Genomic DNA, 13,983 nt, shown 5'->3' with positions numbered 1-13,983 from the left:
GCCCTCCCGCGGAGGAGCCGCGCCCCCGGCCCCGCCGGTCCCGCCGCGATGCTGTTCCACAGTCTGTCGGGCCCCGAGGTGCATGGGGTCATCGACGAGATGGACCGCAGGGCCAAGAGCGAGGCTCCCGCCATCAGCTCCGCCATCGACCGCGGCGACACGGAGACGGTAGGCGCACGGCTGCGGGGTCTGCCGAAAGCTGGGACAGGGCCGGGGCGGTCTGCGCCTCTGTGTTCCGAAGTTTGGGGGCACTTTGGGGAGCGTCCTTCGTGCAGTGCGGGACTGAGCGCTGGGGATCCGCGGACAGGATGCAAGGTTCTCAGTTCCCGGCTACGGGGAAACCCGGCTGCTGGGGAGAAGGAGGGAAACAAGGCAGAAGCCGAAATTTCCGACCCGGAGCGTGGAAGAGCGCATTTCTCCCGAAGTGGGAGCGAAGTTGCACCCGTGGCCCGAGGTAGCGCTTCTCCCTTCGCCGAGCCCTGGCGTACAGCCGCGCGCTCCCCTCTCGGCTCGGACTGCTGGCGGCGCCTTCGCCGCGGCGCCGGGAAGGGCAAACCTACGGGGCTCCAGCCGGGCTTGCCCAGGCTGCTTCGGGTTCACTCCCTAGCGCAGTTTCAGAGGGTGAAAGTGTTCAGGGCCAGAGCTTTCTGTGGTTGCGTCCCTGGCCTCCTGGCCAGTCCATCATGGCCAGACCGGACTCAGTTCAGGCTGCGGCCTGGCTCTCCCAGAAAGAGAGTTCGTTCGATTCTCCACACCTGGGTCATCGGGCCTAGCCCCAAACAGCCGGTTTCCCGCCTCAGACTGCCCCTGGGGGTAGACAAGTTGCCCAAGCTGGGCCCAGAAGTGACCTTCAGAAGTCAGGGGAGGTGGGGGACACAGACTAAGCTTCTCTATTTGGAAAAAAGAGCTGCAGCCCGGGTGCCTCTGGGCTCCCAGCTTTTCCTCTCTGGTTAAAGCCACTCAGCCTGTCAGTTTGGTTAAGGGAGGATTTGGAACTAGCCTGTCGGCACTCTGAGACTTTGAGGGTGCCTCTCCACCCCACTAACTAACTCCAGGTCCAAGAGGACCCCACTCTGCCTGGCAAAAGGGCAGGCAGAGTGGCAGAGGTTGCCAAATCTGCCCCAGGTTAAACCTTTGGCTTAAGAACCCAGCTATCTCCGAGCGGAGCAGGAACTGGGAGCCAGGAACTCAGCCGAGTCTCCCGGAAGAAGTCTGCATGACGGGTGACTTTTAATGGTCATCTCACCTTTTTTTCCTGCCTCCTCCCCAGACTCTCTTAGCAACTAGTTTGGAAGGAGCTTTCAGAGTGGCTTCACTGGAGTTCTCCCGCTTGCCCCAGTCCCCAAACACAACCCCAGCTTTTCGGGGAAGAGGGCAGAGGTGACTGGAGGGGGAGAACTAAGGAGGGAGTTCTGTCTAGGCCAGCAGCCTGGCCTGGGCCAGTGGTCGCCTTGCTCTGCTGAGTGACCCAGGTTTGCCTTCCTAAATGTGGGCCTTTGGGGGTGGAGGAAGCTGCCAAGCAGCCTGGAGACCGCCTTGTTGGGTCTAGCCCTAGCCATGGAGGGAGCTGCGGCCTGTTTCCCAGTGTGGTAGGACTGCAGGCTGAAGCTGGCGCTGCCTCTTCCCTCCCTCCCTCCCTCCCTCCGCAGACTATGCCGTCTATCAGCAGTGACCGGGCTGCGCTGTGCGCTGGCTGCGGGGGGAAGATCTCAGACCGCTACTACCTGCTGGCGGTGGACAAGCAGTGGCACATGCGTTGCCTCAAGTGTTGCGAGTGCAAGCTCAATCTGGAGTCGGAGCTCACCTGTTTCAGCAAGGATGGAAGCATCTACTGCAAGGAAGACTATTACAGGTAGCCCCCACCTCTGCGCCCCCCCCCATCTTGGAGAAATCTTGCCTGTAATCTTTACCCTCCAGTTCCAAGGAAGGCTTCCTTCCTTCTTCAAACCAGCATGAACTGGGCTCAACGCTTTAAAACAGCCATTTGGGGAAACTCTTGGAAAGATCTGTGAAGGGCAGGATCCAGTGAAAAGTAGAAGCAGCCCTTTTCTGAGCGTAGACAATAAAGACACTTGGGTTGGGGTTCTGGCATCCCTTTCCCTTTGAAGTTTCTTGGGTCAGCCAGAAGGCAACCCCCAAACCCAGGCAAACTGGGTTAGTGTGGAGCAAAGTTGGAGAGAGAGCCAGCTCCGGGGATGGGGTTGCATGCTTTTCTGGGTGGTTGGTGGAGAAAGCTGGCCAGGATTAAAGAACCCGAATCACCAACAGGAAGCTTGTTTCTTCTGTCTGGGGTTAGGGTTAGGGTCTATCTATATTTTCTCTCTCTCCTTCCTCTGTGTTTCTTCCAAATCACAAAGGTCAGTAGGATTCCCATGAGCTGATTTGGGTGTGGGGCAGGAGCCAAGTCTGAGGAAGGGATAAGTGAGGCATTTTCCCCCACTCCTAGGCAAATTCTTCCTGGGGTGCGAGCAGGCTCTGGGCAATGCAGGCTCCTCTGTGGGCATGAAAATAATTAGGGGAAACTATTTCAAGGTAGGTCCAGACCTGGGTCAAATCTAGTTCCCACTTCCTCTATCCTCTAAGTGAAGAACTCCCCTTTCCCATCTTGAGAAGGGAAGTTCCCCAATGGCAACACCTGGAGGAGGGGAATGGGGGATACCCAACCGTGTGTCCCCACAGTCCCTCCCTCGGTGGTCCCCACAGGCGGTTCTCTGTGCAGCGCTGCGCCCGCTGCCACCTCGGCATCTCGGCCTCGGAGATGGTCATGCGCGCTCGGGACTTGGTCTATCACCTCAACTGCTTCACGTGCACCACGTGTAACAAGATGCTGACCACGGGTGATCACTTCGGCATGAAGGACAGCCTGGTCTACTGCCGCTTGCACTTCGAGGCGCTGCTGCAGGGCGAATACCCCTCGCACTTCAACCACGCCGATGTGGCGGCTGCGGCTGCGGCAGCCGCAGCGGCCAAGAGCGCGGGTCTGGGAGCAGCCGGGGCCAACCCGCTGGGTCTTCCCTATTACAATGGAGTGGGCACCGTGCAGAAGGGGCGGCCGAGGAAGCGCAAGAGCCCAGGCCCGGGGGCGGATCTGGCGGCCTACAACGCGGGTGAGTGCAAGGCGCAGCGAGCGCCCCCTCCTTCCCCAGGTAGGGCTGGGCGAAAAGTACCGGGCTGTTTGGAAAGTGTGGGCCTCTTCGGGCCTCAAACCTGAGCGATCCCTGCGCGCTATTTATGTGGCTCTCTGGATGGTCTCGCCCTGAGCCACCCTAGGCCCTCAGCGAGATCTGGCCGAAGGGGTCGTTAGCCCCCCCACCCCCAACTTTGGCCCTTACACCCTTGGCTGGTGCGAGAGGAGGTGGTGCGCGTGTGTGATGCTGTCCATGCAGGGCCTCATTGCAGAGAAAATTTCTAGACGCGGCGTTTTGACTTGGGCTTTTCTCCCACTTTGCTGAAGCCAAAGTGCTAGGAGCAGAAGCATAAGAGGAGCTGACACCAGACAGCCTCTGGATTTGGTGCAGCCCGGTGGATGGATGAGCGAGGCAGGGTGGGAAGGGGGCCGGGGAGAAAACCGGCGGGCGGTGGCGGGGCGCGGGGCCACGGAGCTTACCCGGGCCGGCAGCCGGGTCCTTAAAATATCCTCAGGGCTGCAGGCTTAGGGAAACGTGGGCCCAGGAGCCTTTTGAGTAAGGGCAGTCCTGGTGCCAGGTCTGACCCTCCTGCTCCCCCAGGTCTCGGTTCCCTCCCCCCACTCCTTCCTCCCAGTTCCGGGCGCCAGCGGGGGCGCGTGGATCGGAGCCGGGACCCTCGGAAACCGGCGGCGCCGGGGATGAGACCGCTGTAGGCCCGGCCTGTCACGGGGTAGGGCGTAGGGCCGTTTTGCATTTCCGGCGTCTTTGAACCCCAGGCCGTGCTGGAGAGGCTTGGCCCCCTCCCGCACCCCTCCTGGCTCTCTGGACAGCTGTGAATTTTCTGAGGCCCACAAATTGAACCTTCAACATCTGCCCGAAGTCTGCAAGGCGGGGAAAGGTTTATGACTCCCGGGGCTTCTGAACTAGATAGTTTATTTGCAATTATTTTCTTTCTTTCGTTTGCAACAGAATCAGATTAGGGAATTGCGTGGTTTTTTCCTCCTTTTCCCTTTAGTCAAACGAACAAGTAGTAACAAAACAAAACAAAAACAAACCCAGGACTGAGCAGGGAAAGCAGCCATGGGAAAGGGGTCAGGGTTATTTTGATCTTTACAAATTCAAGCTGGCTGGGGAGGAAAATGGGAGCCGATGAGGGTCCCTTGCTTGCGCCAGCGAAGTTGCTAGTTGGAAAATTGTGGGGCATTTGTCTCCGTGTGCAGAACTGCGAGGAAAATGCAGCCCCCGGTCCGGCAAATGGCGAAGTGGGATCTAAGATTTGTTGAAGGCTGCACCAGAGATGCCGCTCTCTAGAATTTCCATCCCTCATCCATCACCCAGAAAATTGACTAAACCAAGTCCAGGCCAGGTCCCCCCAAACAAAGCCTCGCCTATTTGTCAAGTGGGGTGAACCTCCCATAGGAAGCAGCTGGTGGCCTCAGCCCCAGGGTGGGGCGGGAGTAGGATTATGTTTTCCCCCAGCAGCAGGCTTGCACCCCGGTTTAGAATCGAAAGGTAGAAGGTACAGAGATTTATTTGTGCTTTTTGCTGCTCCCCTACTTCCCTGGGGAGACCGCCAGGGAACAAGGAGATGTAGCTAGAGGCTGAGTTTCAGGGGAGCTGGCACCTCTTCAAGACATTCTCTACTTTGGCCCCTCTCTTTTCTTTTATCCCTTTCTGCTCTCTAGCCCCCCAAATCTCTTTATCCTTCTGTCAGTCTCTCTTCTCTTCCCTACCTCTCTGTCCCTGTCTCTCTGTCTCTTTTGGGGGGGGGGGGTAAAAGCACCTCTCTGGTCTTGGCTGGGGCTTCCCGGACTCTTAGAACCCGAGTACAAGGTGAATTTGCTGCTAGTTACTCCGATCTCCCTGGTAGAGGTTGGGAGAAGGGGCGCCTCTCTGGCCACTCTGACCCTAGCTGGGCCTGCCCGGTAGGACTTCTGTCCTCGACTGTCCCTACCCGGCATGAGCAAGAGAGAAATGGCCTTAGCGAGGACCTTGGGGTTGGGAGTTAAGAAAGAACTGTGGTGGGTGGGTACATGGGCTTGTACTCACATGTTTGTGACAGTAAAGACATGAACTTGTGGGTGTGGATGTCCCACATCCCGGGGCCCAGCCACAGCGACCTCCTTCAAAGCTCAGTGCTCTGGGGGACACTTTGGTGGAGGACCAGCACCTTGTTAAAGGGCAGGGGTGCCCAGGCAGTATAGGGAGGGGTGCTGTTGGGTGCACTGGACCTTCAGTTGCTTAGAGAAGGGGAGCAGGAGCCTGGGAGCCACAGGGTCCCCGCATCCTTCCTGGGCTGGGGGGGCCCTTCCACCCTTCTTCAGGTGCCCCTGGGTTGGCACAGCCTTGTGTGAGGGGCGGTGGAGCTGAAAGGTCCTCTTCACCCCCAACTGCTGGGCACAGGCTGGCTGGGCGGCCGCAGCCTGTGAGGCCCCCAGCACGAAGTCGGTGGCGCCGGCCTGGTTTAGCGCGGCCCCAGAGTCCGCGCGGACTGCCGGACGGACGCCGGCCTCCCCCAGCCCCAGCTTTGTGTGTGTGTGTGTGCCTGGCGGCGTAATTACTGATTTGATTCCAATCCATTATTTAGACAATTGAACCTACAATCTCGTCTTTAGTAAAATGAGGCGAAGTCAGATTTGATTACAGGTTCAGTCCCAGCGACAAGAGCTCGAAACCCGATGGGTTAATAACAGATCACGAGTAAATTATTCATGATTTTACGAGCTCTTTAGCTCCATTGAATCGGCCTAATTGAGAGGAAAAAAAAAAAAGGAGAGAGAAAGCGCGGTCCTCCCCCTCCCCTCAGCCCCTTGCTCCTCCCCGGATCTGCTCCTGGGGAATCTCGACTGCCCCGCGTCAGGGGCGGGGGTGAGGGGACCTGAGGCACTGGCCAAAGCTAGGCCCAACTGCCCCCTTGCCCAGCTGGCAAAGCCCCCATAACAGTGCCAGGTCCTCTTGCCTCGGACCCTCCCTTTCCTCCGCTCCCCATCAGCCAGGCTTTGGAAAAGGCCTCGGGCAGGACTCAGTCCCCTACCAGCTACCAGCCCCTCCGCCACACCTCCTCCCGCCAAGCTTTCCCCTCGCCTCTCTGTCTCTCCAACATCTTGCTGTCTTTGTAACGTCCACCTCCGCTGCCTTGGCTTTCCACTGTCTCCTGTCTGGATCTTTCCTGGCTCTGTCCATCTTCCTCCCTCCCCCTCTTCTTTTCCCACTCCCCATTCCCTGCCTTTCCACTCCCCGTCTCTTTCTTTCCTTTCTCTGCCCTTCTGTTTTCCTCCCCGACCACCTCTCCTCATCTAGACCTCACGCAGGGCACATCCCTTGGGTGTTTGGGGCGCCGGGGTCCCCACGGAGCTCATTAACAGCAGCAAGGTCCAGGTGGGGGCTGGGCTTAGGGATGGGCCCCTGAGAGCCCCTGTGGGGAGGCCTGCCCTACCCCCCAAGGCGCTGGGGGCGTGGAGGGGGGCAAGAAAAGGGTCCCTTCCCAGAGCCCCGTGCAGGGCAGTTCCATGGATCGTGTTTGGAGTAATTCTCTGATCCCCCGTAAATCCACAGACTCCATTCTTTACTCTGGTGTGAGTGCTGGCTTGTGGGGACTTGAGCGCTTTTGGGACAGTGTCCTTAAGAGGGGCTGTTGCTTGCTGATAACTCTTAGGGACAATACCCACGTCTTGTAAATTCTTTCTCTGAGGGGTTGCTCCCCACCTGGGCAGGGAGAATAGTAGGTCAATCGAGTATGTCTTAGGTCGTTGTCAGATAAAATGCAGAATGCCCAGTTAAGTTGAGTTACTGGTAAACAAAAAAATAATACTTTTAGGTAAGTGTATCCCATGAAGTTTTGGAATATTCAATAAACAATTTTTGTATAAGTGCATATCATGCAATATTTGAACTTTTAGGCAAACGACAAATACCTTTTTAGTTGAGCTATGTCCTGCGCAATACTAGGGACAAACTAAATAGTTATTCATTATTTATCTGCAAATCAAATGTTACCAGACTACCTGGTTTTTATTTGCTAACTCTGGCAGCTCTATTTTGGACAAGTGACGGAACAGCAAATATATTCCCAGTTGCCCACTTGAGGGGGACTGAATTCATCTCCCAGGAGGCTTCTCCCAAAGTCAGACCTTACATGTGGGCTGGCTGCAGATGTGAGGACCAGTCTCCAGGTTGCCAAGCCACTTTCCGAGGCCCCAGGTCTCTGCCTCTGTCCCTTCACCCCAGTGCCTCCCAGACACTGGCAGCCAGGTCCCAGCTGGGCCCCTTCTGGATGGGAATGGGCTCCCCATAGAGCCAGGCTTCATCTGTGCTGTTTGTGGTAGAGGGGAAGGAAGCAGACTTCAGTGTTGAATCTAGGCTCAGTGGTTGCCAGATCTGAGCTGCGTGCGCATAACTTCATTTCTCTTGGATTAGTTTCCTCATCTCTAAAGTGGGGTGAATAGAAGGAGTCACCTCTTGCCACATTAGGGATGGTCCCGTGATGTATGTCAGGCCAGAGGCACAGCCCTGGGTCCAAAACATATTCATTTCTCCTGTGCACCCTCCCTTTTCCAGTCAGCATTCGGTCGCTTAACTTCCCTTCCGTTGTTTTCATTTGTAAAGCCCAGAAACTGCTGCCTCACAGGTCAGTGGTGAGGATTAAGCTGTAAAAATACAGTTTTTCTGTCAGCCCAGAGCTTTATCAGGGGCTATGTAGTAGTCTGGGGTGTGGGAACTGATGGGTGAAGTGAAAGTGAGTCCAGTGATACGGTCAGCAGCTTCTAGGAGCCTGCCTCAGGCCCTGGGGTGTGGGGAGGGGACAGCCCACCTCCTCACTGATTGGGGGTGGGGGGAGGCAGGAAGAGCCTGGACTTGGAGGTTCCCAGCTGTGTCCGCAGTGGAGAGACTTCCCTTCCCAGTCTCCATTTCCACATCTGTAAAGAATACTGCCTGGCTCGCCTCGTTTGGAAGTTTTAGCGCAAACACGCATGTAAAGTCCTTTAGCGCATCATCTGGAGTTGAAAAAAGCCGTCAACGACTTGTGGCTGTTATTATTATTGTTGTTGTCGTAATAGGATGGCTCAGAATACTTTCTGTATTATCCGCCACGCACCGGACTTGAATCCAGCATTTTCTAACGGAGAGACCCTGGGCACATTTCAAATGCCCCTGTCAATCCGTAAAATGGGGATAGTAGCTTCCTCTTAGTGAAGAGCGCAGCTGGCACTGTGGTCCCCAGGCTAGAAACATTTAGGGCTGGTGGCGCGGTAGGTGCAGACTTGGCGAATGGGTGGTGGGCGGTGGGCGGTGGGCGGGTCAGGAGGTTCACCTGCTGCCTCTGCGGTCGCTCCCCAGCGCTGAGCTGCAACGAGAACGACGCTGAGCACCTGGACCGCGACCAGCCCTACCCGAGCAGCCAGAAGACCAAGCGCATGCGCACCTCCTTCAAGCACCACCAGCTGCGGACCATGAAGTCTTACTTTGCCATTAACCACAACCCCGACGCCAAGGACTTGAAGCAGCTTGCGCAAAAGACGGGCCTCACCAAGCGGGTCCTCCAGGTCAGCAGGGCCAGAGTCGGTGGGGCGGGCGTTTGTGGCTGCCGAGGCTTGGGCGGAACCCCACAGCCAAGCCAGCGGGAGGCTTTGGAACCACCTCCTGCCCCAATCTACTATTTCCCTTTGTTTTTCTCTGTTTCCTTTCTCCATCTCATCTGCATCTGTGTTTAGTTTCTTCTCAACTTGATGTCATCTCAACTTCCGCTCCTCGACTTTTGTTGTGTGTATATCCCTCTGTCCTTGTCTCCACACTGTCTCTTTCTTGGAAACGACCCTAGTTGCTATTTATGATGCTAGTGGCAGGCACATCTGTTGCTGTTGCAAAGGGGTTATGTATTTTAGAGAAATTCAGAGTCCAGCACCGCCCCCCCATGGCCCCTCAGTCCCAGGAGGCTGATCTAAGTTAACTGTTATTAGCCTCTTTCTCCGGTGTCTTCCATTCCCTAGATTCTTATTCTTCCTCTTTGTAGTCTCCAGGGCTGTCCCAGAGCAAGGCCTGGTGAGGGGCAGGGGGAGGAAGAGTTGTGGCAGTTGTGGAAAGGCCAGGGGGCTCGCCCAGGGCTGCCCACAGGGAACTGGAGAAAGTCCATGGGTGTCTTTGAAACTGAGCAGAGTGCCACTTGTTGGAGAAGACCAGAGCTCTCAACAGATTCCCGAAGGCTACCCACCACCTCCAAGGTGGAAGTCAACCCTAGTGTGGGGAATCAGACTCCTGAATGACCCAAACTCCTGACACAACTTTGAGGATTCTTCATCTTTAGCTCCTCTTTCTCATTTTATGGTCTTGGGTCCTTAACTCTTGTGAGCCTCGCTTTCCTCAGATGTAAAATGGACACGATAAAATAAAAATAAAAATAAAAATTGCCTACACTGCAGGCAATTTAAATGACATAAGTGTCCACAGCGGATGTTAGCCAGTAATATCAACTAGCGTAATGAACTGATATTATCTGGCACGGATGCTAACTCTGATTCCTGGACTTCACTTTCCCCATGGCTGCAAAGATAAGGCAGGAAAATATCTCCCTATGCAGCAGGTTTCCAAATTTTCTCTCAAAAAGTGGGATTGTGGGGATGGAGATGTGTGTGTTTGGATTAGACAGTGAGGAAGGGACGGTTGGTCCTCTCACGGCAGCAGGGGCAGCTGCTGGGATCTCAGTCCAGGCCAGCCTGAGCTGCGCCAGCACAGTCTGCAGGGAGTGTGAGCAACAGAGAGGGTGAGCGTGCCGGTGAGGTGATGGACAGCCAGGGCTGCCTCGCGCCTGAAGTCTACCTGTCAGTTTACCAGGAAACAAAACACAGTTTCTGGATGAAATCAGTAGCAGGATGGGACTTGGGGACCAGTTGGCAGACTCCCCGGGCACCGAGGAGTCCACCCAGGGATCCTGGCCCTGCAGCCTGTATTCCTTAGTGATACACAGGGGTACAGATACCTTAGTTTCTCAGGCCCAGTGAAGTAGCCTCAGGAAGGAGTCTGGGAGTGGGCACTGATGCTGGGCTCTGAGCCTGCCCCTCCCACTGGCATCCTTTTCACCTCTGTCCCACAAGCTTCGGCTTGAGAGGGGAAAGAGAAGGCACTGCCCTGGCAGGGTCTCCAGCTCTCCTCATCTGTTTCCCTGGGACTTTAACTTCTTGGGGTGGGTGGGACACCCCTTGGTGGCCTCTCAGTCCCTGGGTCCATTTGGATTGAGGATTCAGGGTCACCAGGCTTTTTTTCTGGTTACTTTGTCTTCTCTTCCATCCATCCCCCTTGGTGTGTGTGTGGGGCATGAGTGGGAACTTGGGGTTAGGCAGAGCTGGGTTGAGGAGGATGTATATTTGTTTCTGCTCATCACTGACAGTGTGTCTTGAAGAAATCCTCGGTGCCCGGGGAGTCTGCCAACTGGTCCCCAAGTCAGTGACCATCCCTGAGCCATAGTTTTATGGAAGGTGGGCAGCTCTGAATGCACCTGTTAGGTGTGGAAATGGACCCACAGTCATCTCCCCAGAGTGTGTGTGTGTTGGGAGTGTCCCTGGTGTCCAGGGAAGGAATCTTCTGCCCTATGGGTTCGCCTGAGGGGCCTCAGAGAATGCTCGCCCTGTCCCCTCCTGCCCCAAATCCTGGTCAGGGCTGCTCACCCTGCACATCCCTGCACGTCCTGGTTGACCCTGGGGACTCAGAAAAGCCAGGATCAGGGACCAGCCAAGGGAGTAACGCATGGACTGTCACAGTGTGTCTTCAGCCAGTGAAAGCTTGCGCGTCTATGTGTCAGACACTTGAAAAGCCCCATGAAACACATTTTCTGATTGAGTCCTTCTTGTTGGACATGGTGTTCTCCTCTCGCCCACTGGACATGGTGCTCTCCTCTCGCCCACTGGACAGATGAGAAAACTGTGTCCAAATTATTTCCATTTGCCTCTGTCTGCTAGTAAGTAGCCGAGCTGGTCCTCATTCAGGTCTGGTGATGAAAGCACACTGCTCTTTGTCCCCTAAGCCAACCCAGCGCTGTCTGTGTTATCCAGGCCCTTATACCGTTGGGGTGGAGGGAGTAGCCGATGCCCTGACAGCCTCCCCCCTCCCACACCTCCAGGCCTCCTGATATCAAGGCCTTGCTATTCCCTAGTAGCCAGCCACCCCTGATTATGCAGGAATTTGCAAAACATCACCTTCCCTCCTCTCCTCTGCCATTCCTAAGCATGGCCCATTTTACAGAAGCAAAAATTAGACAGTAAGATGAGGTGGGCCCAGGAGCTCCAGGGCCCAGGACCCAGGCTGCTGGGCTTGTTCTCTCCAGGCTGCTGATGGGCCAGCTGGGGGCAGTGGGGTGGACACAGTTTGGGCCAGGCAGCAGCAATATAGTTTTGGAAGGTAAAAGACTGGCTTAAATCCTCTGCTCCTCAGCGGCTGTGTGGTTGGGCTCTTTAATATTTCTTCTCTGAGCCCAGTTTATCTATGAAGCAGGGATGATAGTAGTTTTGACCTTGAGGATTCCTAAAGATTGAAACAACGAATGGGAGACCTCCAGCGGGTGCCTGCGGGTGAAATGGTTTCTCATCACTGTCTGCACCAGCCTAGTGGTGCCCAGCGGTGTTTACTGTGGCCGTGTCTGCCCTGCAGGGGCAGGTTCAGGTAGAGGCCGCAGGGTGTGTTTGAGTGTGCAGGGAGAGTTCTAGGCTGTTCCCGAGCCTGAAAGGTATGAGCATGACAGCACGTAGCCCTGGGCTGTAGCAACCCTGCTGGGGTCTGAAGTCACTTGGATGTGAGTCCACACATCAGCAGCTCCCGCTTTCCTGCTGAGTGATCCTGAAAAAGTGGCAGAACCTCTCTGAGCCATAGTGGTCTCAACTGCACAATGCGATGCTCACAGTATTCCACTAGCTCCAGGGAGAAAGTGACCATAAGGGTAATTGATAAAATACATTCTAGGGACTCAGTGCACATTCATCTCTCACACAAATTTACATAGTAAGGCTCAATTGACCAACCTCTTTTGTACAAAGTAGGTGATAATTTTAAAAATTATCTTTATTTTGCAGATGAGGACAAAGAAGCACAGAGAGGGCAGGATCTTTGTCCTGAGGCTTCCAGCTAGAAAGTGATGCCAGTCAGGCTTCAACCCAGAGGGTCTGTTTTTTTAAAAAGATATATTTATGCATACAAGATCTAGAGGTGCAGGGGTGAGAGGATTCACCAGAGACAGAGTAGGGATCAGAACAGGCTGATGGACTAAAACACACTGCTGAGGGGAGCAGCAGGGAGACATGAAAGGTCTGCTGTACCATGTGGATCAGCTCCCTGGCCAGGGGTGGCTTCTGATAACTTGATAGTGCTGAGACTTAACCCCTAGTGGCCCCAGGGAGGCCCCTCAGAGGGTCTGATTTTAAAGTTCTTTCCAGTTTAGCCCAGCATAGTGGCTGTGGCCCCCAACCACAACTAGGGACAGAATGCAGCAGAAAATACAGGAGAGAAGGGAAGGAGCGGGGTTTCCATGCCATTCTTGGCAGAAAAGCAGGAATTCTGCTGGAAAACCCTAGGCACATAATGTGCTCCCATGTGTCATCCTCAACAGCCAGACTTTACAGTGTCTACTTCTGATCTGTTGGGACATCGTGAATACATGGAGACTCTGAATCACCTCTGCCTGGGAAGGGCCAGAAGGCAGAATATTAAGGTGCCCTTTGCTGGAAGAGGGGAGTAGTGAGTTGATTGATTTGGGTGTGCGAGAATGTGTGAGTCTCCTTAGCATTCCTGGTGGGACTTTGAAAGAAAATATATTTTGACCACCAATAGTTAAAAAAAAACATTCTTCAGAGGTGATATTAGTGCCACTGACCCCCGGGGAGAACTCAGGGGCCCAGAACTCTGGCTCCCTCAGTTCATTGGCTAATTGAACAGCCACCCCTCTGTGAGAGCTGGGTGGGTACAAGGCACTGAGACTTCAGAGGTGAGCCAGGGACAAGACCCCACCAGCTCGCAGAATCCAGAAGGGAGTCAGACATGCAAGGCGCTGTAAAAATAATAGTAATAACATTAATCTCTGTATATCTCTGTGTGTTTGAAATGTCTCATTATAAACATCTTTTCAACAATTCAGGAGCAGAGGAGTCTGGGAAATGCTGAAGATGAGCCATGTCTTTCTCTTAGGGAGCAGAGCATATTAGCATTAATACCAGCCTTGAGAAATCTTGGAGACTCAACTGTGTCTAATCTAATATTTCTCAGAACTTGGCTGCAGAACCCTTACTTAGTACCGAACAAAAATAAAATGGAAGAAATGCTAGGAAGGAAAAACCCAGGAGTGCTGTGAGAACACACACCATAAAGAGGGAGTCAGGGATGGTTTCCCCGCAGAGGTGAGGGAAAGGCCCAGTCTCCTTGCACGTCCCTGATACCCGGGGAGTGAGCAGCATCTTTCTGTCACTTCACAGGCCTGTGAGGGGGTAGGGCTAGCCCATGTAGTCACGGTCAGTCGAAGCAGGAGGGAGCCTCACAGATGACTCGCTCCAACTTTTCTTTGAGCACAGACTGCAGCCCAGAGAGGTCAAGGGACTTGCCCAAGGCCCCACAGCAAAGTAGCTGCAATATTGGAGCTGGAGTGAAGGTTCGCGATGTCCTGGCTGATGCTTATTAGTTTCGTTTCTTTACAGGAAACTTTTTAACATTTTATAAAATAACAGAACTACCCTATGAATAGAAGCATAGGGCAAAAAGGGCTTGAATAAGACCACAGAAAACGGAGATGAGGGTGTGCCGCCTAGGGACTGGGCCGGGGCTGGGCGGGGCCTCGGAGCTGCCCCGGGCAGGAGCTCAGCACCTACCTTGTGAGGTGCAGGTG

General features: G+C 54.7%; 1 protein-coding gene across 1 annotated transcript in view; it reads left to right on the top strand.

Moving 5' to 3' along the window:
* The first annotated feature begins 48 nt into the window (after positions 1–48).
* The window catches only part of LHX2 (LIM homeobox 2), an 18,772-nt gene continuing 4,837 nt past the window's right edge, over positions 49–13,983 (top strand). The window contains exons 1-4 of the mRNA XM_004677354.2: positions 49–168; positions 1,650–1,852; positions 2,704–3,107; positions 8,466–8,671. Of these exons, the coding sequence (XP_004677411.1) occupies positions 49–168; positions 1,650–1,852; positions 2,704–3,107; positions 8,466–8,671 (933 nt within the window). The remainder of the gene's footprint in view (positions 169–1,649; positions 1,853–2,703; positions 3,108–8,465; positions 8,672–13,983) is intronic.

This window comes from Condylura cristata, unplaced genomic scaffold (assembly GCF_000260355.1).
Source record: "Condylura cristata isolate star-nosed mole 26May11 unplaced genomic scaffold, ConCri1.0 scaffold00006, whole genome shotgun sequence".
In the NCBI taxonomy this organism is placed as follows: Eukaryota; Metazoa; Chordata; class Mammalia; order Eulipotyphla; family Talpidae; genus Condylura; species Condylura cristata.
This window is presented reverse-complemented; position numbering and strand designations above follow the sequence as displayed.